At 37.6% G+C, this 27917-nt stretch overlaps 1 protein-coding gene across 3 annotated transcripts in view; it reads right to left on the bottom strand.

Moving 5' to 3' along the window:
* The window catches only part of doc2b (double C2-like domains, beta), an 86810-nt gene that overhangs the window by 31468 nt on the left and 27425 nt on the right, over positions 1 to 27917 (bottom strand). For 2 of the 3 annotated variants that reach the window (XM_026329177.1, XM_026329179.1), the window contains exons 2-3: positions 13123 to 13202; positions 4678 to 4701 (exon numbers count right to left, since the gene is read on the bottom strand). In XM_026329177.1, coding sequence (XP_026184962.1) covers positions 4678 to 4701; positions 13123 to 13202 — 104 coding nt within the window. The remainder of the gene's footprint in view (positions 1 to 4677; positions 4702 to 13122; positions 13203 to 27917) is intronic. The other variant, XM_026329178.1, reaches the window with a different exon arrangement.

Below are 27917 nucleotides of genomic sequence, written 5' to 3'. Positions count from 1 at the left end.
AGATTACAGTCAACATGCAATTAATGCTGGCTGTTGACTACACGCATGAGAGGTAATAATGATAGATAGTAGTCAATATAATGATGATAGATAGTAGTCAATAAAAGTAATCAGTGATGTTGCACAATGCTTACCACAAGTACTCATTTTTATTCTGTGATCAAAATGTACATTGAAACATTGCCCAGAGCATTTGTTTCTTTTTCATGAAAGCTGTGGTAGAATGGTGACCTCCTAGTCAGACATCTCTATGTCTAGAGAAATTGATTTAGATAGTTGTGAAGTCGTGAGTTGCCAGATGGTTTTGAGCATTTCTTTCATTAAAATGATGTAATTAAGGAAAGCTTTATATATATGGCACTTTTCAACTTTTCAAACACATCGAAAAAGCATGCCATCATGTACAAAACAGAAATATAAATAAACATAAAAACATTTATTGTAACAGCCAGTGTCACTTTTGCTGTTAAAAATGTAAAAAAAATTTTTTAAGGTGTCACTTGAACTAGATAATCTAAATTATGAAACTGTTCCAAAGTTTAGTTAGAAAGGCAGCGAATACTCAAGCTCCTTTTATCTTAAGCTGAGCTGCTGGTACATCCAGTAGATACTGGTTAGTCAATCAGTTTCTATATTGACACAGCAATTCCGAAATGTACTCAGGGATGGCAGAGCCTGTAGCTGTAGCGCCTGACTGAGCAATAACCAAAATTTTATATTGAAATCTAAATTCTACTGGCAGCCAGTGGAAAGATGCCAGCACTGGAGCAATGTGATCCCTGCACCATGTCTTTTTAGAAGACAGATTGCAGCACTTTGAACCATCTGCAGATGATGTAAGGCTGAGGCTTGGAGTATAAAAAATTAAAAAAGGTCAGTGGTGAGGATGCAAATAAATGGATTCATTATTCGTATTTAAAAGATATGTGTCACCTTCAAGATGTTCTGTAGCTGAAAAAATTGACTGAACAATTGACTGAACAAGTGCTTCAATGCGAATTGACAAATCCAGACATCAGTGAATTGTGATACCTAAAGGTCTTAGAGAGATACTGCTGCAGATTCGTCTGAGCACTCTCAGGGCCAATAATAAATACCTTGTTCAACTTTCATTTAATTTTAGGGGGTTTGAGGTATCTAGCTTTTCACAGGGTCCAGGCTGTCCTTTAGGTGTCATCTCCATAAAAATGAAAATTAAAGACATAAAAATAGCATGTAAATCGAGATTTACACAAGACTGAAAGCAAAAATCAAAACAACAGCCTCAGACATACTGTATCATCAACAACCATCACAGAAAAATGGCCATTTGAGAAAAATGACAGAAACTAGTTAAGAGCAGAACCACATAGGCCTGTCAGTGAATATTCTGTGAATCACAGTATCAAAAGCTGAGCTAAGGTTGGGCAACATGAAAATTAGTCTCCAGACTCAGCTTGCATTAAATGTCATTTCGGTCTCTCAGGAGAGCAGTTTGTGGTGTGTTGTTGATGAAAGCCAAGTTCTACATTAGTGAAGTGGCAAACACTTTCTCAAGTTTTTCAAATTAAAAAGCTACAGATACAGACAGCTAAGATACATGCACTGAGGCATGTTGGTAGTCCTGTTTGGAAAAACAGCAAAAGCAGTAAGCACAGGGATTGTGCTGTCCGCAGTGTCTCATGAAAATAAGGCGATACAGCACAGTCAACATTCACTTTGCAACCTCAATCTCTGTGCTAGCCGTGACCCTTTCTCCTCAATCTTGTTTGTTATTTTCTCCTCCCTTATCTAAGAAGCAGCCTGAGCGAACTAAACATGGAGAATATTTGCCTGATCTGAAATATGAACACTGGTTTTACTTATGTTTGCAAAAAAGGATCATAAATCATTTCAAAGCTTAATGTCTCTCAAATTGGAACTCTGCCTGAAACTCCTTGTGCTTTGACTTTCATTTCCATGTTGTATTTCTTTCTGATACTCAGCCATACTTTTCAGTGAAATTTTCCATACAAAGCCACGGAATTGGGACCATGAGACATGATTGGAGAGGTTAATGTGCTGTCTTCATCCACCTCTATTGTTGACTTCAGCTAACACCTGAGCTATCATTTAAGTGGAGGCAAATTATGTGGAGTTGGACTGGGATGAACAGACAGCTGTGTCCTGCTTCTGATTACGCGAGCACACTTTGAATACTCGGTTGATCATAATTACTGAGGGCCGAAGATAAATGACCATGCATCAGTGTATCCACACACCTCCCATCTCATACATGCTCTTTCATAACAGCTCCAGTGAATTACAGCCTATAAATGCTGTGAAATGAAGTTGAGCTCTCTTTGTTTTGGGAATTATGACATCTTTCAGAGGAAGTGAGGAGCGTAGTGGGGCCTGGCATCTGTGATAGTGTTGAGTTGGAGCAGGAGTTGAAATGAAAACATCATAATGAGTAGGAAACTTCACTGAATTCACCTGCTAACATCCAACTTTGTTAACTTTAAATAAGAATAGACTACGTAACAGTTACCTGGATAAAATCTAAGTCATATGATTTTTTTTTTTACCCTGGTCAAGTTTGACTTTGTCAACATCAGGAAGCAAGCAGGGTTGGGTCTGGTTAGTACTTGGACGGGAGACCATCTGGTGCTTCAAGCAAGGTTTGGGCATTGTGCTGGCAACGCATCCCCACTCATCACCAACCTCACTGCTACAGAAAAAATGAGCATCTCTTCTGGACAGACCTCCAGAAGCACTGGAGGTAGTAGGTCTTCATCCAATGTGCTCAGCATTGGGAGGAACTCAAACTCATCTGAATTGGTGTGAATTTCGTACAAAATTTCCATATACCAGCTCATCCTGTTAGAGAAAGATTTACTTTTAAATTTACAGCAGTAAATCAGTAATTTACATTACTCTGCAACTCCAGAGCTACCACATATCTCATCTTCTATATTTGGAAAAAGGAAATGGTTTCACAAGAAGCCAGCCTTTCAGTTTGGAGGTATATATTGCCCCACAACAGCTTTTCAGTAGTGCTCACAGTAAAGTTGCAAGGTTCACACACCCTCTGCATGAAATCCAAGCTTAACCCTATCTAATCCTAGCAATCCAGGTAAGATTGCTACCTGCAAACGTCACACTTTTGAAAAAACCTGGAGGAAAACATTGTTTTCTACTGGTCTCTACCAGTAGAAGAAGTCAGGGCAAGATGAGCAGTACATCCGTTTCCTATAATGTACATTTATCAAGTGTCTGTAACACGGTGGGGTACATTTTTTGGGGAGTATTTATGTAGTATGTACTCTTTTTATGTTTACCTTTAGTTTTCTTGTGGTATTATTTCCTAATGTGAATCAATAAAGGTTCACCTTACTCCTATATAAACCTTTAAAACATACAATTTATTTGAGCAGATTCAGTTCATGCGTACTTTCCAAGCCATATGTCCCACACAGGTGCTTATTTTTCACAGTGCCCTCAGCTCTTCATCGGCCAGGGCATGTGTCTTCATTACCATAACTGACTGGCCTGCTAACATGCAGACGGAAGAAGCATTATTCACTCCGTGCATCACATAACAGCATGGATGAGACAGGGCATTGATCTCATCCAGGGACAGCTGACCCCGCAGTCATGTTAAAGAAGAGGTTAATACTTCTGGGGCCACCTGAGAACAGTCAAGGTGCTTAGGCCATGGCTACTTGAGGAGATCTTGGAGTGATGCAAGTAGTTAATATGGAAAGACGGCAGATGGGTCTCATTCATTACCAATAAATGTCACGGCTGTTGATCAAGAGGTTTAAGGAGGGAGAGGTGTGGAGGTTGTGTTACAGGGTCATGCGGGGGCACAATAGTTTCAATGCCAGACATGTCACTGATAATATAGTGATTTGGTGGGTAAACACAGCAGGAAAGGAGATTTGTGATTTCTGGCACCAAGGAGACAAACTAAACTATCACTTCAAACAACTATTGGGAGGTAATATGCTTGTCATCTATGTTCCACTCTATTTCACTCCCAATTCTAATTTTGAACTAAGTTTACACTATAGTGTATGTGGGGTGGTGAAAAAGGAAGAATACAAAGATGCCTTGACAAGTACATTAAAATTTTCTATATTTTATTTTTTTTTTGGGCTGGTGCCAGATTTATTGCACCACTTTTGCCAATTAAACATTTTTTCAGTGTACAGTGTATATTGTGTATCACAAAAAAAGGTGGTCAACACCACACCAGCAAACTAAGCAATTTTATTCTGCATTTTTTAAGTATCAATGACATCATTTTATGTGTCTCACCTGCAGTATGTGCAAAACTAAGCTGGTTTAACCAGGAACATAGGTAACACCACTTTATTAGCCAAATGATACTGACTGATGATGTGTGTTAGTATTTTGTACTTAAGGATGGAGTTTATCATTAATTAATTAGTAAATTGGTTGACCTTTCTGTCCACTTAAATTAATTACTGCTGAAGTATTTAAAGTATCGAGGAGTTATTCACAGAATTCATTACTTTGTTTTGTTGCAAAGTAATGAAATCCCATTACAATGGTAATGAAAGGGACATCGGACAAGGTTAGCTAAGGATTGGTGATGGTTTCGATCAGGGTTTAATGGGTTTGGACATTGGTTGGATAAAAGTATTGATTAGTGGAGACTGGTTAGGATTTGAGCTTATCTCAGCAGCTTACCTTTCTGTATCTGGGGACCGGAAGCTGACATAAAGCACCAACACACAGAGACGATCAGTGCATGCAAAAGAATAAGGTGGAGATAAAAAAAAAAAAGAAAAGAAAATTAAATTTAAGCTGCAAATAAAACAAGACAAAAACTGTGATGGAAACAACAGCAACAACATACAGAAGCAGTCTGAATTCTTTTGAAAATGGTTTGGGTTAAACAGCTCAGAGCAGCTGCTGAAATGTTTTTGGTTGAAAAAGTCTGAGAAGAAAATATTGTTTAAAGTCCTATTGAATTTGAAAAATCTGTTGGTAAAGTAAATAGACCTCACCACACGTTGTAATTCATTCGTTCAGATTTCTTCAGCTGAAATAAGATCCTAGGGTGATGACTGCAAAGCATACATTTTGTGGCTTCTCAGCTACACACAGACACACAATTCATTAATTCACCTTCTCATCTTTGTCTTAGCAAATAAAATAAGAATATTTGCAAAAAAATATTGAATGTGAATGTGTTTTGTGTGTCTCTATGTGTCAGCCCAGTGACAGACTGGAGATCTGCCCAGGGTGCAGCCAACCTCTCGCTTAATGTCAGCTAGGACTGGCTCCAACCCATTACAACCCTGAATTGGACTCATTTAAGCTGAGGACACAAACATAACAATATACTATCTAAAAACAAAAAATGCCACAGTTCACAAATACCACTGATAATTTACTGTTTAGAGCATTTATGCTGCCCCAGGCTTAACAGCTTCAGCATTAACTGTTAAAATGAGAATGACAATTGATTTTACTGCCACACTGACATAGCAGCTACTCATTTCATCCTTTCTGAATATCCTTGTGGGAATGTCTCCATGGCATTTCATCAATTTTTAGATCTGAAATGTGACATGTTGAACAATATAAATAAAGCATTTCTCAGATCTTTTTCCATTGATTGTAATGCAGGGATTATAGAGGAGGACGAGCTGTTTTGTAAAACCTCTTTATGTGAAACCAGAGGCACAAAACACAGATACAAACAAGGATAATGAATACAAAAGAGCCAAAACATCTCCAAGAAAACAGTGCCAGGGTATTTGTGGGCTCCTACTCAAGTGTGGGCGTACTGGGCAATGAAAGGTCAGTCTGCAGGAGAAAGAAGAGAATGAAATACTGCAGTGAAGTGTTAAGACAGGTTGTAGTGTAGACGGTTCTGAATAAACAGGTCTTGGATCCGCAGCCGAGTACTGACAGTGTCTGATTCATTTACAAGGGCAGAAAACTTTTCTATGAAAATACAGCATGCAGCTGAGTAATATATGTGGGATGATGGAGAAGGACATGGCAAGGCTTAACTACACTTACAAAATGAAGGCAAAACATCCATATTTCAAGACATGCTGTCACCAGCAAGTACTGAAAGAATATCAAACTCTGCATTGAAACATTAATGGTAACAAGGTTTTTTTATGCTCAGTATAAACATTACATTTTTAAAATTGCAACGCTTCCTTCGTCATTGCAAGGACTGCCCAGGTATTTAAATACACCGCAGACAGCAGTCTCCAGAAATGCTGTGATTATGAACCACTGTGCCTAATACAGCCTCCACGAACTGCTTGCTACTTTGTCTCGTTATCAAAACCACAAGAAAACATTTTTCATTAACATATCTGCAAAGTCACGAAATGTTCTGCAAAATGGTGGAAACATTTCATTAGCTGTTTTCTACAGTCAAACGTACTATAGCAATGTTAACAGTTTTATGGGTAGAAGCACTCAAAAAAACTTGGTTTGATTTAGGAAAAGCAACTGATCTTGGTTGAAGTTTTACAACACAGGCTTGAACAACCTAATCCTCACTCCTGTTTAGTGGCTTAGACTGTTATATGCAGGAAGCAATCAGGGCACCTCAATATACCAATCCGAAGATAAAGCTGCCAATGAAAAAGGCAAAAGGCCCCTTTTAGCCTGTGTAGATTTTCCTGGAACCTATGAAAATCTATGATTAATTCAATGGCAGGGGGCTACATGGGTCACCCACTAACCCCCACAAGTCCCTGCTTCCTGGGCTGCACTGTTTGTTTGGCCAGGTCAGGAAATATCACAGTGGACTTTGCCGTCAGTTAAAGATGAGCCTTGCTACTGCTACATTTGCCCATCATTCACTCACCAGTGCTGGTTGCTGGTATCAATATTAAGACTAACATTTGGAATATCCACAGCAATTTCATAGCAATCTGACCAGCAGCCTTTGTGATATATGAAACTGCTCAGATCAATAGACAGTCTGACTGACTGCTATTCATCATTCCTTAAGTCATGCTGCCGTAACCAACAAAAGACGAAAAGATACGAAAAAAAGTTATCCATCTTTAAACTTTTAACGCTCAGGATTCATGTTTTATTGATGTGCATATAGGTCTGCAGAAACCAAAACAAATTATTCTAAATGATGAACAAGCAGCAGGCAGTAAAAGATGTAAGAACTGTAAAATATACCCAAGATCTGCTGTGACTGGCTGCCAGCTAAGATAAATTAGAAAAGTCAGGTGTGAGTGAAATCACTTAGGAGCAGTGAAGTGGATGCCAACAGTGCCAAAAGTATTGCAAGCCATTCAGGCTGCTGTATCTGCGGTCCAGGAGATTGATGGTTGACACAGAGCACTTGTCAGGGGCTAATAGGTTGCTTATTATTTTCAGTGATGCTGGGAGGATTGTTGAAATTCTGGGTAAGTGAACTACAACATTTGACAATTGTTTTTTAGATAGAGGTGTAAGGTTGTTAACTGGTCTGTATTTTTTTCAGGTCCTACGAAGCTGAGTAACCGGAACAGTGGCACAGAAGCAAACACTGCATCTTTCCATACAGATGGGCTTCCTGCGGGGAGTACTTCTTCAGATAATCTTATGGTTGTGTGGTCATGTGGTGAGAAATAACAACCTATGAGAATATCTGCAGTAGAATCGAAGTACACAAATCTTGTTTTGCCTGCTTTTAGGTGCAGTGTAATGTTATTACATGAGGGAGTGGAGAGTTATTTTTTCAGTTGAAGTAACAGAAGCTAAAGGAGGTGGCACCTGTTACTTGAGGACCAGATTTGAAAAAGGACAGCTCTACTTTACGTTTGCATCAGGAAAGCTAAGAAAACAAAAGCTTCAAATAATGCTTTCAAAAGGATTAATGGACTAGTAACTTTATAACACACACTGTGTTATTTTCTAACTGCCACTGTGGATCTTGTATCCCAAGATGTGGATTTGCCTCTGATAATGTAATTCAAATAACTTGTAGTAGTTAATAAATTTTGGTTTGATTCTAACATTCAACAGAACAGTTTTCACTCACTACAAAACTTATTTGAACCCCTGAGAATTTACTGATTTTTATGCATGAGTTGGTCATGAAATGTGATCATCTAAGTCACAATCACAGACAGTGTGATTAAACTTTTAAGGCACAAACAATTATAATGTTTCATGTCTTTATTAAACATATCCATTAAACACAATGGTTTAGCAGCAATAAGCTCAGCTACTGGGTTAAAGTCTGGGCAGCTACAATAGTTTTACTCCCTTAACAGTTATTCTCTGTTGTGCCTTTGGAATAATCTTATCTCACCTTGATACCCAGTTATAGTTACAGGGAGAGTCACCACACTACTAAATCATCTCTATTTATATGCAGTTTTTCTAATTGTGGACTGATGAATATATAAAATCTTTGGAATTACTCTCTAACCAATTTCAGCTTAATAGGGAAGTCCAGCTCTGTCCTGGGCTGTCCTCTGGACTCAGTGAGGGAGGTGGGATCCTGGCTAAACTAACATCTATGCTGGACCATGAGTCTCACCCCCTGCAGGACGCTCTGTCTGCCCTGGAGAGCAGCTTCAGTGACAGACTGATCCACCCTGGCTGTGTGAAGGAGAGATTCTGCAGGTCTTTCCTTCCTGCTGCTGTCAGACTCTACAATGAACACTACTAACTGTACATTTGTCATCCATCTCCTGTAATCATGTACAATACTGTATTATAAGGTGAATCACCATCAGTGCAATATACTGCAGTCACTTTACCTGGCATTTATTTATTTATCCATATATGTCCATATACTGTACATATCCATAGGCACATATCTACCCACTTATAGTTTTTGTAGCTTCATAGTTTTATTCCACTTAGTATTTTTTAATATTTTGAATTTCTTATTTATCTCACATCTTGCTACTTCTGGCACTCTGCTGTGTACTGTACATACTGTTACAACAACGCAATTTCCCCACTGCGGGACAAATAAAGGTTTTCTTATCTTCTTATCTTATCTTAATGCAAATCAACAATTCTTATTTGAGATGCTTGGTTCACACCAGCAGACGCATCTTGTGAACAGCCAAATTAAAATGTCTAACCCACACCTCCAAACTGGAGGTTCACTTAATGAACTCAAGGGTTTCTAACTCTTAACTAGTGACGCATTCAGTAAGAACAATATGACAAGAACATGATGCTCTGCATTTCATTAGTTAGAACAGGCTATGTTTAGTCATAATTGTAAATTAAGATGTGATGACAAACTTATACATATAGGCAGATATTTATGAGTGTATACTACATGGACTGCAACCCTCTGTGAAATACTTTTTCTATTTTCTGTTTCTAGGAGGGAAAATGTGAGCACATCTGAAAATGAAGCATATTGATTTTAAGTCAGTCTGGGAAAGAGAATAATAAAATTGGCCAAGTGTGTTTGGGGACGGCATGCTAAGATTTTAGTAGTTTTGTAGCAGCTCTAAAAGGCAAAATCCGTGGACTACATTAAGAACTTTCCATTTCTACACCTGTGGGAAGCTTTCATTGTAAAGCATCGTAACAAGGTGGGGACATAGACTCACAATTTAAAGACCAACTGTTAATTCATTCTTTGGGCTACATTTATGGCACTTCTTACATAGCAGATTATTTTTAAAATCTTGCCAGACATGGAGAAGATATGTAGCACTGAGTGAACTGGCTGGTGGAAGAAGCACTTAGATCTCAATCATCCAACATGATTTCAAGGAAAGCAATGACTTTTATAATGTAATTGGAAACATAGTGTCAGTGGGTCTGTTATGATCATGGTCACTTAACATGCAATATATTTCCCAACCAACCTCTGCTCACATTTGAAAAATCTCAACCAAATACCCAACACCTCCCCAGGTGCCAGAATCACAAAGAATCCATTGACATCACGGATATTGATCATCTCAATTATTGGCTTTGTAGTTTTTTAGCACTGCCCTGCCATTTTCTCCTGATTTTGTGAAAAGGGTGAGTGAGATTTCTGAGCAGTGGTCAGTGTAGCAAAGATGACTGAAATATTTTTCTCTGTGCAACTACAATATGTGCTCTGCTGTCCTCACACTAGCATCTTATTTCAAATGGGAATTCAGTATGTCAAAATAAAGACTGGCACAATAAGAACAGCACTCACCTTGTTAAAACTAGTGACATTTTTTGTTTTACCTATACTGAAATACAAGGAGCAAATCTATTTTTATCCAGTCCTTCTGTACAATTCACTAAAACGTCTACTCTGAGTGAAACACCCCAAAGGCTGAGATTTAGACTGAATATTGTAGTCTGTGTTTGAGCCATCATGATCCTACACATCCTTATTACTGCTGGCAATGAAGACAAAGACCATGTAGAGGAAGTGCTGTTAGCTCTGTGCTATTTCTGTCCATTTGCATCTATTTCCTTTTAAATCAATTATATCCTCTATAAAGGGGCTGAAATAGGCTTATTTCTGTCTTGTGAGCTATTACAATGGATGTGGTCTGATTTACTTAATGCAGTGTGTAGCCTATGACAGAGAAACTACAAATGGAGTGACATTAGTAAGGTAAAAACTGAGTCAAGACTTAACACCTCTTGTTAAAGTTAATGTCTGATTGTGGATTGTCATCAATTTCATATATTAGAATTCATATTGTCCAGAGGGAGAAGGTTTGTCAAATGCCACTGATGGCTTAATGGATATCTTTGTCCTTTATTTAGATTTAAAGGGCTTGATAAATACCTTTTATTTTATTGCCACTCTTATCTGGACTCTTACGAAGTACATTAGATCCAAGGGCTGGAGTATTACTTTGAATTTCAATAATGATATAATTTACTAACTCTAGTGATTTATTATTTCTATGTTTTAGGAGCTGTGCGTTTTCATTGTCTTCAAAATAGTTTGATGGAGATTGATCAAAGCATTAGTTATTTTAAGCATGAAGCTTTTCTGTGAGAATGGGAAATCTGGAGAGCTGCAATCAGTGGTGGTTAAAGGTCTCTAGTACATAAAGCAACACATAATGATACACATATCTATGGTAAAAAATACCATTATACAATATTGACTTAACAGACATTAACTACTATTTTCCTGATCCTTTTTTTTAATGACAGCTGCCAAAATCGTCATTGCTGCTAATTATTATGTGACCTCAAGCTTAATTGAAACAGTATTTGATGCTATTCACCCTAAAACATTCTTTGCTCAAAGAAGCCCCAGTTTCCTCCCTCCAGCAGTGAACTGCTTGGTAGCACAGATGTGATTGGGAAAATAAACCAAAGCCCAATTTGACAAGGTAAATACCCCTATGAGATAACATGCCTCATGATTCATATTTCATTGAAAAAAACAAACAAACAAACAAACAAAAAAAACTAGAATAAATAAACATCAGTGCCATGGATAAGTACCTGAAGTTTCCTATGGTGAAAAAAAGGAAAAGTTTTCTGAAGCAGCAACAGCAATTTCACCTTGTAAAAGATGCCTTCATTTAAACACTGTAAGGTAATTATCAAATAGTTCTGGATTTTCCCCTGTTGACATGTCAAGGTGAAGTATTTAATTAAATGTTAACAAGAGAGAGGTCTATGGTTATTTGTCACTCTGCTTCATTCTTAATGCATAGTTCTGTGTCCTTATCCACTTAATACTTAATTCCAAAGTATTATCTGGCGTAGTTACCAAAATAACCACAGACTTTGTATTTTATCCTAAATGTGTAAGATGTGATAATATTTAAAAAAATATAAACTATCCAACTGCTGAAGCCCTAAAACAGTCTTAGTAGTATATTATGTTGTTATATAATACAAAAATAATTTGATGTTGTAGTTTTAACTGAACTCTGAGGCATTCTTTCATTACGTCAAATGTAATTTATCTCCATTCCAGATTTACTGAGGTTTTTATTCAAAATCAATGTAACTGTTTTTCCATGTTTTATTTATTATGGAATTAGCAGCCTTTTGTATCATCCTTTAACCTCTTTTGTTTGTTTTAGTTACTGTATGTTGCCTGTTGACTCTTATCTGTGTCCGTTTCTGCAATAAAAAACATTTATCTTTCAGAACAATTCTAGCAGCACAAAGATGATACAAGCCTTGTACACAATAACTGTTAAATATACAAATATAAGGAAATCTCATTAAGGAAATGCTTAAATGAGGTATACCAGTTTAATTATTATTGGAGAAACTGCAGCTTTGGCAGCAAACGCAACAATAAAATCTATGGTTGGAAAGATCAATAAGAGATTTAGTAAACAAATTAAAGCATAGAAGTGGGTAGATACGGTATTCAAGGTAGAAAAAAGTATTTTCCCTGCTTGGCTACGCAGCAGCCGAAGTCCTCGACCCGAGCAGTATAGAAAACAACCACCATGATTCAGGATGCCTGATGCCGACTCTGCTGTCTGGCATCCCTGCCAAGACTGGCTTCTCTGATGCCCACTTTCTTCTATACAAGCTATTCAGGCAGACAGATAGGAAGAGTTATAGCTGCTGACGGCTGCCATGGCTGTCAGAGCCGCCACTTTGTCACAACACAAGAGAGAATCAGAGAGGACAACACTCCTGAACTTGTCGTTATTGCAGATTGTATTTAGCCTCCTAAGACCCTGGCTTTGTATGCATTTTTAATTTCTCTAGCTATTTGGGATTAGTAGGACTGATAAGCATAAAAATAAGCCTAGTCTTCGAACAGGAAGTTGTTTTTGAAAAAAAAAAAAAAAAAAGATTATTATCATTGCTGCATGACTGAACATGGCTGTGCAAAAACAAAACAATGCAACACATCTAAAAGCCTTGTGATTTGCTCCAATAAAACCAAACCCAATATGTAAAGTCGCCATCTAGTCATCTAGAAAAAACTGTCAGTTTGTACAGTCAGCTAGTAATGATTAAACTAAGATTTGTTCAGTTTAATCTAAAACAACGCTGATTTTATCATTACAATTTACATCTTCACCATAATACATTCAGTACAGCCAAACACACTTGAATAGGCAGATAACTGGGTTGACTTATGGATTTCATGCTGAATATCTATTTAAGAGTAATATAATAACCAAATAGATATGTGTGAATTTAAAGCCTGCAATTGATGTCATTGGTATAACGGTCATCATCACTGTGGCTCACCTTGGCTTTGTTAATGGTGCAGTGCAGCGCATTGTTCTCCTGGTCATACAGCAAACTGAATTCCAGGGTTCCCAATGTAGCTGCAAAGACAAAGCAAAAAAGAGAGAGAGAGAAATTAGCTGCTGGAAAAGAAGTCTTCATGGCACAGAAACAGCTTCACTGGGGAGAACAACAATCCAACCCTGCCTGTCTACTAAAAGTCCTAATGGGAACTCTCATGTTCTTAACACTGACATGTAATTATAGCCATAATAATCAACATAACAACAAACACATGGACAATGAACATTTAAAAAAGAGTTTAGCCTTCAAAGTTGTCCGTTTTATTTTTTTTTAGAGGTATACAGACATCATCAGGAGAATAAAAGGAATACAATTCTGGTGGGTTGATACTATTTTAAGCCAGTACTGTGGGATGACAATACTGAGCTTTACTGAGTGTTGAGCTGACATTCAATCACATATTAGTTATATCACAATTAAAAGTACAGTATGAGCGTTAACAACCAGTATGCATCTAATGTATCAAATACACTGACTGAATTAAAATCAAATCATGTGGGACTTTATATTTTTTTTTTCCTGAACTCTAAAGCTTTCAGATGATTTTTCAGATGTATTTTTATTGGCTCGGAGCTGGGTCAAATTAAAGATTTAACTGCCTCCTTAGCAACCTTACACTGGCCCTACACTTTTTAAGTCCCCAGCTGAAAGTGAGACCCACTTCAACCCTGCTTGTAATTAACCACCATTTCTTTAATCTCAGAGACTACAACATCTTATTAAAGTGCTGAATAGTGAATTGTAACTAACAGCATGAGCTCATCCTTTGTCCTTTCAAAATGACAAGTGACAAGGGACTCTTGTTTCCAGGAAGAAAACATTTCAGCAACCACAACATTAAAAAACAAAAGATGTGTGGGCTTTAAAAGCCTCACAGCTTCTAAGGCACTATGTTGCAAATACCAAATAACACCCAGTTTTGCTTCATTCACACTTAGATATTTATATAAGCAGTGAACAACATTAGTTTCATGCATGGATTTGTAATTGTACTAGACACTGAAATGTAATGGACAATCTTTCTTACTTTCATACTTCACAGATTTTACTCTTAATAACAAGCAAACAAAAATGGGGAAAAAACAACATGCTGACAGTATTAAAGACAATAATTTTACTGTCCCTAAATCAACCCGAAGTCCACTAAACGTCAGACTTTGAAACTGAAAATGACTTACAAAAAAGATTAACTCTTCAAAGATTAACCACATTAGGGCCTTAGACCAGACGAGGATCTCCATGAAAGCTATTACCCCTAAAACAGACACAGTACCAATAGTTGGTTGGTTTCCAAAGCATTAATTCCACAAGTTTGGAATTAAATCTCTGTTTGTTATTAGTGGAGTTCTGAGTCTCCTAAACAGCAGTGAATCAGTGTGTCTAGAGAAAGCAGAGCTCATTAGCAATAATTGAACCGCTTCCACAATTCCACCCCCAGCACACACTCAGATGAACACATTAAGTTGCTGCCCAGTTTGTTGACATAGTGGTACATGATTAATTATTGTGTTGGGTATTGTTTTACATGGTTAAAATCACTGTGTACAGTCTCTGTTGCCAAAGTGTGAAACACCATTAAAACTCTTTCCCAAATAGCCTAGAAAATTCCAGTTTCAGTGTCAGATAAAAATACATTAAGCTTCACCAAAAATGAAGGGCTTGTTTTCACACCTGATGCTATGTCAGTTTTTCTTTCCCCATCAATTTGCATCATACTTCACATTAACCTGATCCAATCCTTACTGGCCATAGACTAATCTGTATGACTATTGACTTTTTGTCCTGCTGGGAGCAAGGAATAAGGATGTGCTGTAATACTTGAGGAAAATATTTCGGTTGTTGTGAAGTGTGTTACGAACACTTCAACCTCTGGCAAAGCTTTACATTTTTAAATCGTAAAAACAGGGTTATGAAGAACCTTTGAGAATGTCCTAATTTAACTGTTGTAATGTCTGTTATGATAATAATGTGCTGCTGATGCAGGTAATCATTTCAAAGCATGCACTGTTTTTCTCAATATACTGCCCTGGGGTATTTTATTCATAAAACAGCGGCAGCAAACAGATTCTGCTTAGGAAGTAGTAGTGTCCCTTCATTTCCCTTGCTAAGGTTTAATTAAGCAGATTTTACTTGCCAATATGTTTCACAGTGACATTGGAACAATGAACAACAGTATTCTTAGGAGGAGTATATTTTTAGGGATGAAGGAAAAAGAGGTAGTTTGTCCTTCCATGAACTCCTTCACGACATTAATATTTAATTCCCTGTAACATTGCCTGTGTTTATCTCTATATTCCGGATAACAGTAGGACTCTATTAGGCAGTTTGCGGAGGTGCTGCTTGTAACACATTTTTGCACTGCAGATGCATGAGCCATCTGAATAACTGTGGGGTACAGCTCAGTAAGATGCAACAGTGCTAGGAACCCTACAGGAGCATAATAAAGTGGAATCATTTTTTCAACAGCACAGTCATGTTCGGGTCTTGCTGTGCAGCCTAATTTCTGTGACTCTCAGGAAAAGGTGATAGGTCTTATTCAATTTCAAGTAGCTACTTACTTGGAAGGAATAATTACCCAATTTTCTACAAAGAATCATAATTTACATAATTCCTATCGAAGGCAGGAATAAATAAATGTAATAATTATTTGAAACATGGTCTTTTAATAGAAGGGGCCGAGTTACTCAGAATCTCTCTGAATGTCTATAAGAAAAACGTGAGAACAGCAAAAGAATAATTCAGAGTACAGAGGGAAATGGTATGATGCCTACAAGTAAGATGAATAAATGAGATGCTGATATATTTAAAAACAACAGGTGAAGATCCAACTGAGGATTTTGTTTTGGAAAACAGGACATAAATCAAATGATGGGATTGTTTCCTGGAGTATAAAGGATGACATGTTGAGAAGCTGTTAAAATGTTTACAGCTTCATCATTTCTTGTTCAAAATATGTCGTTCCTGCTGTGTGTAAGGATTTATGTGCTGAGGGAACTCGGTGTCTGCTATTACAGTCATTGCTTGAAGCAACATTTTTAAAGCCGACATTATTGACCACTTCTTTTTTTTTAAGCGGATGGACTGAGACTTTTGAATGACATGAAGATCCAAAGGGGGAACATTTGCTGGACAGACCATTGATCAAAAATAAACTATAGATCATAGAGTTTACACTTCTGAAAAAAACAGGCCCTTTCCAAGCTGTAATTTTGAAGCCTAAAAATGGTAAAATCTATACATTTCTGTATTACAGAAATTCCAGTTCTGCTCCAATTCTAGTTTTCACATAGCTTATGTCAAAAAGTGTCAGATGACAGAGGTGCGTTATATTTTGTTCGTTTCATCAGGCCTCACTTTGAATCCTTTACATATACCAAGTGTTAGCCAATAGATGTCTCCATTTAGACTGCTTATAACCCTACAATGAGCAGCACAGAATGATTAAAGCTTTTAGGAAGATCCACATCCCCATCAGTATCTATTAACTTACTGTATAAAATCACACTAAGGGCTAGTGCCCATTGCACAGCACTCTGTGGACAAATCTCAAGGCACATTAACCTAAGAACATCCTAGAGCAATTCTTGTCCTGTAGAAAAATGCAGCAGCAGACAACACTAAGGCAAATAGTCCCAAGTCACATATGGCTCCACATGATTTGTGCATCAGATGTTTTACAAATCTTATCTCCAAAAGAACCCTGGAAGGTCTGTAGAAAAACTGTTAAAGCAAAATGGCTGCTGAAAAAATAAATAAATAAAATAAATAGCTTAATTTTAACATCGACGCATTTGTGCCTCATGTGACAACACAGCCAACAAACATTTGCAACATGCCAGTGCTTTATATAGTAATGGTCAACTCTCCAGGCCGTAACGGCATTTAAAAGAGCAGATGAAGCAGACACAGCTGACAGAGACAAGAGGTTTTCTGAGTGATGACGACTGTCAAAGTGGCCACCACAATGCTCAGTTAAACCACACCAGTTCCATTACTTTTCCTCTAGGCAAAACTGCAAAGGCAATTCCCACTGAGTGAGGCTGACCAGGCTGTCACCTTCCAGCTGAAAGCTAAGTTCATGATACTCTGCTGTGCACAGTATAGGTGTATCTACATACACACATAAACTCTCACTTTCTCTGTGCAAAACCTGAAAAAAAACTTTAAAAGGCTTTAAATACTAATCAACAGGCAGAAACTGAGGAAGTTGTAATGCAGGCTTTTGAACACTTCTGAGAAATAATTAGCATTCCTCGTGAAAACCACCAACATTTATCTTCGGGCTCACTCAGGTGAAAGTGCAATTACGGTGCCATTAGCAGTAAATAGCTCAAAGTCAAATTGCACAAATTGAGCGCAGAGTGATGCATCTTGTAAACTAGGTCAAACACCTTGTGATTTGATGTGCTGGGAATGAAAGGAAATTGATAAATCAATTTTTGGATCAGTGATTCCATCTGAATAAAGCAAACCAAAACACTTTTCACTTTGTCTGATATACAGCATGACTGCTAATATTGTTTTAATGTTAAAAAAAAAAAAGAAAAAGCATGTGTTTCTTAAATAGTAAATAGTCCACTGGTAGTTGTACATTAAATCAAAAAGGCGTATTCAGGTTAGTGTAGGGATGGTAATACATTGCAAGTATTTAAAGATTTGCATGAATTTTAATTTAAAGACAACACTATTATGTGTAAACTGATGGTGTGTGCATATTTTCATCTTCTCAAAATCCGACTATGTATCAGAGCTTACCATGCACATTATGTTATTATAGACTAAGGGACAAATTGCCCATGTGTTAATATGTCTGCCTATGTAGTGCTTGACTGAACAATCAGATTGCATGCGTTGCTTCAGTATCCCATTATGTGCTTCGAGTGGAAAACTCTTGTGAGAGATGACAGGTTCTGTAAAAAATATTATTTGTTTTGTTTTCTACCACAGAGCTGATTTAATGTCTGATGAAAGTCAAAATAGGATGTTGACCTGTGCAGTCACAAGATTTGAAAGTGCTGAATATGCTGATCTGTGCTCCTTACAATGTTATCTGTTTTTGACATCAGGGGTTATTCTGTGAAACGTCCTCACTTGCTATCACTTCTTCTTACTACAAATGGTTACATTTTAGAGATGATGATGATGCACATTTGCATGCTAATGAGAAATAAAACTTCCCGAACAGTGTAGCATCTTAATACTTTTGGAGACTTCATACTAAATTAGGACCATCTATGTTCTCTGTGAAAACACATACAGTATATTGACATAGGAGCATTTATGTTTCAGAAATGCAATGACCTCTCCAGTGCGTATTAAATGTGGTAACACAATAAATGACAAAACCCCTTCCGACATTTTCGCAACTATGAAAGATCTGAAGCCTGCAGATATAAGAGTCTGGTCTAAAAGAACTAATCTTTTTAATATAATCTTTCTAATCTTTATTAAATGCATGCGTCCTTCTTAAAATAGCACTGTAATAAAAGTGTTTCAAACTGTAATGAAAACCAAAACCCGACAGTAAAATCCTTTATACCTATCAGGGGGTTTAGAATACTGGTTTTTGCCTACATGCAGTAGATCAATTCTGATGCCCTAAGTCAGAACCTATAACATACTGGCTGATCACAAGTACAGAGCCAATATCGGTGCTTTGTTATGTTATTTATTATCTATATATGTCACTGTGATTAACCCATCAACGTTATATATCATTCATCGTTAAAGCATTGTACACATTCAGTTATGTCCTTCTTGAAGTTTTGTTACAGGTTTATAACAGCAGACCAAGAATCCAATCCGAATAGAGACAGAGGTGGGAATAAAAAATAAACTTTTACTCCTTGGAGTCCTGGAACCCACTAGTCAGTAGCAAAATAAGATTTATATTTCATCTTGAGTTGGCTTGTGTACATGCTCCTTTTCTCCAATGAACTTATTTTTTACCAACTTGTGCAGAGATGGGGAAGCAAAGCAGGAGGTTATTGCACTGAGGCTCATCATGTAGTGTCAATATGGAACTAGAAAGTTTGCAGGGTGAATTCTGTCACTACATCTTTTTCAAGCCATGGGAAGGGAAACATTTGTTGAATGTGTAATGTTATCCATGCCAAGTTCTGCATGTTCTGCAGTTTCAGGAGGCATCACCACAAACACCCACCAGAATAATAACTCCCTCAACCTGTAAGTCTCCTGTCATCACTTCCACTTGCCAAATCTCTAGGTATCAGCTCCTCGTCCCACTTCATCTCACTGTGTACAAACCATCGAAGCACACTACTATACTTGCAATGCCAAGATATAAAAAAACAAACTATTTGCTTTTTTCTAACAAAAACTATTGTAAAAAATGGAAGTTGCCTATCTGACAACTAACAACTTCTTCTTTTCCTTTCGACTGCTCCCTTCAGTGGTCACCACAGCAAATCATCTGCCTCCATTTAACGCTATTCTCTGTATCCTCCTCACACACACCAACTATCCTCATGTCCTCCTTCACTACATCCAAGAACCTCCTCTTTGGTCTTCCTCTAGGCCTCCTTCCTGGCAGCTCTAACCTCAGCATCCTTTTACCAATGTATTCACTGTCTCTCCTCTGAACATGTCCAAACCATCTCAATCTGGCTTCCCTGGCTTCTTCTCCATAACATCTAACATGAGCTGTCCCTCTGATGTCCTCATTCCTGATCCTATCCATCCTCGTCACTCCCAGAGAGAACCTCAACATCTTCAGCTCTGCTACCTCCAGCTCTGCCTCCTGTCTTTTTCTCAGTGCCACTGTCTCTAAACCAGACAACATTGCTGCTCTCACCACTGTCTTGTACAACTTTCCTTTCATTTTTGCTGACACTCTTTTGTCACACATCCCACCTGACCCATTATAGGTCTGTAATTTTTTCACATCTGATAGATGTTGACATATTTCACATTAGGGAAAACCTTGCTGGTGCTCGATGACTTTTAAGACAAATTAAAGACGTGAGGATCGTGGGCATCATGAACACTTTTCTGGCAATCCATCGAGTAGTGGCTGAGCTTGTTGGACCAAGTGGAAGACCAACATGCTATACCTAAATCCATACTGCTATTTTTGTTTAAAAGCATCTCCCACGAGAATATATTAGGCTCATTCTCAGCCACGTACAAACTTTGGCAAGATGACATGAAAACACAAGCTAAATGTGTGTACATTTACATAGACTTATAATAGGTCTGTATTATAACTGAGGCAGTGATATGCACAGGCCTCCATTCAAGGCCAGATAGTACAAAATCTCAGCAGGTTGGAAATAGGTTGGCAAATAATTAATGGGAGAAGGATGCAAGTTTATCACTACAGAATACTTTTCTTATGTGGGAAAACACTCCCTTTGTTTATATCATATGTCTCTGTCTTTCTTTTCTATCTAAAATTGCTTTTCTGTAGCTTTGATAAAGCTCAGGCCTTACGTCATTAACACCTCATATGGATTTTAGCTGCAAGCTAGTTTAAAATAAAGGTCAGCTGATTAAATATTTGATAGAGGCCACTTCTTCAGTATTATCAATCATTTGAAGTATCCTGAAAATCCTGTTATAACAAATCAGACAAATCCAAAATAATCTCAGTTTGATTGGAAACGGAATCCATGTTCAGCATGAAGCCCTTATTTTTAATGAATCTCTTCATTTTATACACTGATTGAATACAAAAAGTTGAGTGACAGGTTACTTAATTTAATTGTTCTGTCATCTTAAATTTTTTCTCTTTTCTATGTTTCTCCAAATTGTTAGTTTTAGTTTAGTTTAACAGCTCTGTGCTCCCAGTGAAACTGGCTGCCAAGATACTTAATTACTCAATTCTCAACTCATACCTCAATTTTGTCTGTATTTATGAAATAAATGTCTTGCCATAGTCTGGCCCCGCAGCAATGCAAGTGAACTTAACAAGCATCCAAATATCTGTGTGGGAGGAGCATACTGCTGTGAGAGTATGAAAAGATGTGTGAGATCAGTGATAGACCGGAGGGCACAGGGAAGACAAGAGAAATGTACTCAAACTAAAGGCTCAAATGAGCTCAACAGAGAATTACTGACAGATTTGCCAGAAGTCATGCAGAAGTTATTCCTTAATGAATGGCAGTAGTGTCATGCCACCAAAATGTGCACATACAGCACACTTTACAAAGACAGATTCGCTCAGGCCTGTGTCTCAAACTGTGAAGACCACCAACAGCATTAGGGTGTGCTATTAATCATTTTCATTATTGTACAGCATAATCACTGCTTGCAACCAGAGATCATTGATCATATTAAAATTGCTTAGCAGTGGTAAGAAACAGCTGCTGGCGATCTGTTCTTTCATCGATCCCTACAGTTTTTTCAAATATTTACAATGACAGATAAGGCACCTTTACTGATGGTGCTTTTTTTTTTTTTCTTGAAGCATAACTAAGAAACTGCCTCCAAACATAAAGAAGACTACAGAGAACTGCATTTCTTTATGATAAATAACTTTATCTGTGGCTATTAGCTGACAAGCAATGTTTAAACATTTAGCCAGGTTTACAGAGCAGCCAAATCACTCAGCTAACATTTGTCACTAATAGTCTGATTCTGCTCAGGTTTACCTCCTGCTGCAGCAGCTTTATCTGCATTGTGTGTGTTCATGTACTATAAGTCTGCTATTGGTCCTTGTTGCTGTTTGGATTTGTTTTGAGAGCTACATAAAAAGCACAGCCTTTTCCTCCAAGTCTCATTAACTACATGTATTTGCTATAATACTTTGTCTGTAACTGAATTGTAGAAACTGAGAATTCCACAGTCCAGCTTCATGTCTGCCCAGTCAAATCAAATCATTTTAAAAACACCAAAAGTTGACCAAAATGCTTCACAATATGAGGAGAAATAAAAAAAAAACATATTATACATAAAGGAAACAATAAAGTTTCAGCTTCACTAAGAGTAAATGGAAAATTTTTCAACCTGAGCTTAAAGCCAAGGAGAAAAGTTGTTTTTTTTTGGGGGGGTTTTTTTTGTGTGTTTTTTTTTGTTTTTTTTTTACTGGGATTTAAAAGTCACCAGGGTTGGAGCAGTCTTAATGTGGAGCCATTACCACAAAGGCACGGTCGCCCCCTGAGCTTCAAGTCTAGACCTTGGAACAACCAAAAGCATCTGGTCTAAAGGATCTAAGTGCCCTAGATGGTGTGTGGATTTAAAAGCTCATAGAGGTAGGATGGTGCCAACCCACTGAGTGAGCTAAACACAAACAATAACACTTTAAAATCAATCCTGTTTCAAACTGGGAGCCAGTGAAAAGGGACTAGCATGGGGAATAATTTGGTCATATTTACATGCAAAGCCTAGAGGCCATGTTTTAAAAAAAAGCTACAAGTAAAAAGAGTGAAGCCTGGCTGATTTCAGTGTATAATGCACTAATCAAGCTGGGATGAAATAAAGGCAAAACTAACATTCTCAAGATTGGCAGCCTGCTCATCACCAGGTTGGTGCAATTTTTATGATGGATTTTCAATTAGTTATGAAAAATACTCTTCATTTTATGTTTATTATGTTGCCATACCTGTAACTAGAATTTCTAAGCATCTTGGGAAACATTCTGAGCAGACAGTGAACATGAAAAAGTTAAATTAAATTGAAACATGTAAAGGTTGAAATTTCAGAATTAAATGGTTATAGATGAGTGAAATAATTAAAGTTTGATCAAAGAAACTTTTCGCTGTATTTGCTAATTTAATATTGTTATTCAAACTAAACTCTTGCAGGTTACACACTGCAGGTTATGGCAGAACATTTTTTTTTTTTTTGCCTTCCTCAGCTTTTGAGTCTTTCTTCCAATACAATTTCACTTCATTCACTCCTTTAGTAGGATTAAGCTGTTAGGTTGTCTAGTGGCTTACAGGAAGAAAAGATGACTTTGAAGACACAGGCCTGTATAACACCTCTATGATACTGTTGTCTCACACAGTGTTAATCCATTTATGTGAGTAAGTCCATTTTCCCTTTAAGTTGAAGTCAAAGTACTAACCTAAGATGCAACAGATAAAAGACTATTTGACTGCTTTAACTTTTTAATCCATAAATTTGAGAGAGACCAAAGATGAAGGGAGGTGGTGATCAAGAGTTGTGCCTGGCAGCCTCCCCTGAGAGAAGTTATCTTTTCCACCCTGTTGTACAGTCACTGTTGCAGCCCAGTGGATTAGTCACAAAGCGGGAGTGCTTTTGCATCCCCACCCCCCATGATATGAAATTCTGGTGACAGAGATGACAATAGAATGAAGGGTACAAAAGGCTCCCTGATAAGAAATGACACCCTGCACAACACAAACACCTACCACCCTTTGTAGGCAGAGGAAATGCATGTTTGCTGAACTCCGTATATCTTCCCAGAGTCATTTCAGCTTGTAATGATATTATGCTGTTGTTACACAGTCAGTGTTAGGCTGTAGGTAGACATACAGGCACAAGACTTTCACATATTCACTGCATGAAACACAGCAGTAAAAGATGCCATCATACCAACATTACAGTGAGGTGCTGAGGCTGCAGTGTGTCTCTGTTTCCTACTAAAGCTGAATGCAATCACAGCCCAGCAAGCATTTTGCAAAAGGCAAAACGCAAAAAGACTGCAAGTTCTGCATTCTTCCAACCAGGTACAAAATACAGTATGTGAAACTATATCAGAGTGAAAATGCTAAGTAAAACAGCTTTGGACTCTTTTGAACTGATTTCAGAATGCTATTTAACTCCTCGCAGAACAATACGTCAGCTAGCAATGATGGATGACTTACAGACACTGTCTTCACTTTCATTTGGGCTCTGATATATAGCAGGGTAGGTTGCGGGCTAGTGTATCAGCATCTATTGAATGTCAAAATGTTAAATGAGAAAAGTAGGAGCAACTTAAGACAAAAGAAAAAGCCAAAGGGGAGTGACATAGTTTTTTTTTTGCTGTTAAAAGAAAAACTGGGGAAAATGATAGATTGCTTCCTAGAAACCTGTCTTCATTCTGCCGTTTACCTAAACCATCAAAAAAAAAAAGAAAAGAAAAATCTCAGTAAAAGTCCAGGGCCCTTCTAAAATACATGGACAGAAAAATAATTTTTACATTCTTACCAGAATTGAACTTACTCTGTATTGCATAGCCACCCAGGTAAATTCTTAAAAGTTCGAGGTTCAGAGCCATCGATTAGCAGGAGTGGAATCTATTATTCATAAATATGTTATCATTAGTGTGTCATCGCTGGAAAAAGTACCAACTATTGCATTTTCTTAATCTTAGGATGAAACTTTTAAATCTACATAAGGGGCAGGTCTCATTTCACAAAGGCATCCATGTTGCACTGCCCTGTCTCTACAGTAGCCCAAAACAGTCAAACCAAACACTGGCTCTATTCAGGGAATCACGTTTAATTTTGAAAGTGACGGCCACTATACCCTCCCTCACGGAAACAGCCTGTGGGGGAATTTTACTGTGCCTCTTTCTGTCTTTAACAATAAATTGCCTTCCCAACCAGTGCAAAATAAAAAATGCATTACCCACCAAGCCACAAGAATATTGAGTCTGACAGTATCACATTATGGCGATGATAGAGGAATGCTAGTTGTGTTCCATCAGGAAGATGTAGACTATATTGGATGAATATGCATGCTACAGACTGCAAGTGCTTCAACCCTGAGATTTATTGCTGCGAAGACAGGCTGAATCTGTGTGACGGAGCACTGCTTGATTGATGCAGTGCTTAATCTTTGTGTCTGATCAGTGCTGGGCATTGACTGTGAAGCAATTGCCAGGATACGTATTGTGTCACCTCAGCCAAGGTCTCCCGCGGATACTGTCATAGTAGGACAAAGAGCAAACATCAGGTACTAGTATAGGCCTTATCCGTATCATAGTGATGAATGTATTCAGAGCCTTGACATGACGAGTTTCTTGTTTTTAGATTTTTTCTGTCTTTATACATAAAACACTGGAACATACTGGATTTGACTGCAGATGTTAAAGTTTTCCTGAACTGCCTGTAGGTTAAACCACACGGTGACACCAGGAAACACAAAGCAGACAACAGCCAACATAAACAATTTGTGCATTTTCAGATATCTGCTTTGATGTGGATCTTGTTCCATAAGATGTGTGTGTGGGCAGCTGTCTGTCTTTTCTCTGTCAGGCACCTGTCACACACTGATTTTACCTAGCAGTGGATCAGCCTATTTGACAGTAATCCCATCTATCTATCATGATGTTTCTTTTTCTCTGGCTTATTGTCTTATCTCACTATCACTGTCCTCCCCTTCCATGTTGTTGTCCATTATGCAGTTTTGTCCCTGCAGCTACAGCATGCTGGGCACAGCTTGAGGTTTCTTTGCATGTAATGTTTCTGAGCCTGGATGTTTTCCTGCCTGCCCCATTTCACAACATGATCCCTGATGTTGTATCTGCGAAGCTTGGTAGAGTTGTTGATCAAAACCAATGACTAAACAGTCACTTGACCAGATGGTGATTTCATGTTCAAGTTCATTTACTTTTATAGCCCTTCATTACAAACATGCCTTCAAGGATTTCACCGAGACTTCCTACACCCAACCAATAAACCATCAATCACAGGACGAAATTAAGACAGACAGAGCAGCATGTTAGGGAGAAGCAACAAGTCTAAGGAGCCTACTGCCCTAGCTAATGTCTATACTGTGAACACCAAAGAAGAAAAACTTTTTACCCCTTAACACATTTTAAACGTTTTAATATAATGCATAGCTGCAAAAAGCAGTAAAGATCAACATCCTCACACCCTGTTCTTAAAGTATAATGGCAACAATACAATGATTTACAATACAGAATGGTAGGTGTAGAACTTATGGAAGTGGCTTTCAGAGTAGGGATCCTTTTGTACAAATGTTACAAGTATAAAGACAAAGGCAAGGAAATATGGTGAGGTTGGGTTCAATGCAGATGGATAAAATGCACCCCCAGCTGATAATTATAAAAATTAACTTCAGACTGGCGTTTGACCAACAGTGCTGCTTTTTCTTCACACATGCCAACCTGATGGTGATTGAGATATTTGTCTCACCTTTTCCCACCTCTTGTTTTCCTCCCTAGCATTGTGATGTGCTGCTCTGATTAATTTAAGCAATAAGAACAATGTAATTGACTGACGAAATCCGCCATTGCCACCTGCTAAGATGTATCAGACAGATTATGATTCATCTCCACTTGGGATTAATTTAGGTAGAACCACATTTCTCTGTTCTTTCAATATAAAGGCAAGTGTTTTACAAAAATAGTAGTAATTTCTCTACCTCACAGCAACACTGTCTCCTAAAAATTATATTTTTAGACAACCTAATGGTTTTGCCAAATACCTCTTGGGAATACATAGAAAGAGAGTGTCCATTTCATTTAAAAACAAAAAAAAAAAAAATACATATATATATATATAAACCTAAACATATTCTGTCAGATTAGAGTTGTCTTTGTCTAATCTTACCCACGTGCTTTGAGTTGACTCAACCTAACCGTAAAAACATTCATAACGCTTCAGGTGCTGTGATATGTCTCCAGTTTCATCAGTGTAAAACTGTATCAAGGTAATAAGGTCAGAGTAAATTAACCTATGTCTGTTTGCATAAGTGTAAGTTGATTTTTTGTTAAATCATTCACTGTAAAGGAGATACAAAGAAGTCTGATCACTGGTTTGTATGAGTCCTCTTTTAAAAATATTTTGTCTACTGCACATATATCTCCTTCGAAATATTTTTGTATTTCTTGTTTCAAAAAAAGTTGGTCAGCCTAAAATAGTAGTTTACCTTATATATAAATCAAACAGCAAGTAACATGATGTTGCAGGTTCGGAAGAATTTTATATCTAAAATAAACAACGGTCGCAGTTTGAGTTTTGTTTATATGCACATCTTCTTTTGAATCACTGGCTTATCAGTTGTGTGAGAGAGTGAGTGTGTGTGTGGTTGGATTTGTGTGCAGGCACATACTGTATGTGTTTATTTGGTGTTCTTGCATGCATGCATTAAATCTGTATAATGTGATTATGGTATCTGCCTGCACTCTGGGTCTTTCGAAACTACTGCGAAACAGACAGTCTAATCTTGTTGGTTGCTAGGAAGTGGCCAAGCTTGGGAATGGATGAGAGAGACAATTTTGTATCTCCATCAAATAGCTTACCACATTCAGCCAGACTTGATTTAATATTAAGGGGGAAATAAATGGGTGGTTGTGGAAGGGGGATATACATTTGGCTGGAAACAATCATATTAGAAAATGCACCAGGGGTGCATGTGGTCGTTGTGTGGCCAAATGATTTAAGGCTAGCAGGGGTCAAGAGATACAAGGTAATAAACAAAGGAATGGTTTTGTCCCTGACAGCAGCTTTCAGACTGACAATTACAGTCATGCACATTCATGGATAGTCCCATTGATTTCTATAAATATTTGTATGGAGCGTTTTGATGCATAAAGGTTTGGATACAATGATTTTTGGCTCACTAGTCTATTTAAAGCGTCTATTTAAAAATATAAGTATGATACAGTTCAAGGTTGGGAAACAAGACAAGTTGTGACATTTTCTAAGCGGGGTTGTCACATTTCCTCTACAATCCTGGATTCAATTACATTTTTAAAGATTTAAAAGCTCTATGCTCTGCACTGATTTTGTCCTTATGATGTTTTGAGATTGTATAATTTGATTGTATAATAATATCATATTATATATAATACT

This window comes from Mastacembelus armatus, chromosome 14, assembly GCF_900324485.2.
Source record: "Mastacembelus armatus chromosome 14, fMasArm1.2, whole genome shotgun sequence".
NCBI lineage: Eukaryota > Metazoa > Chordata > Actinopteri > Synbranchiformes > Mastacembelidae > Mastacembelus > Mastacembelus armatus.
This window is presented reverse-complemented; position numbering and strand designations above follow the sequence as displayed.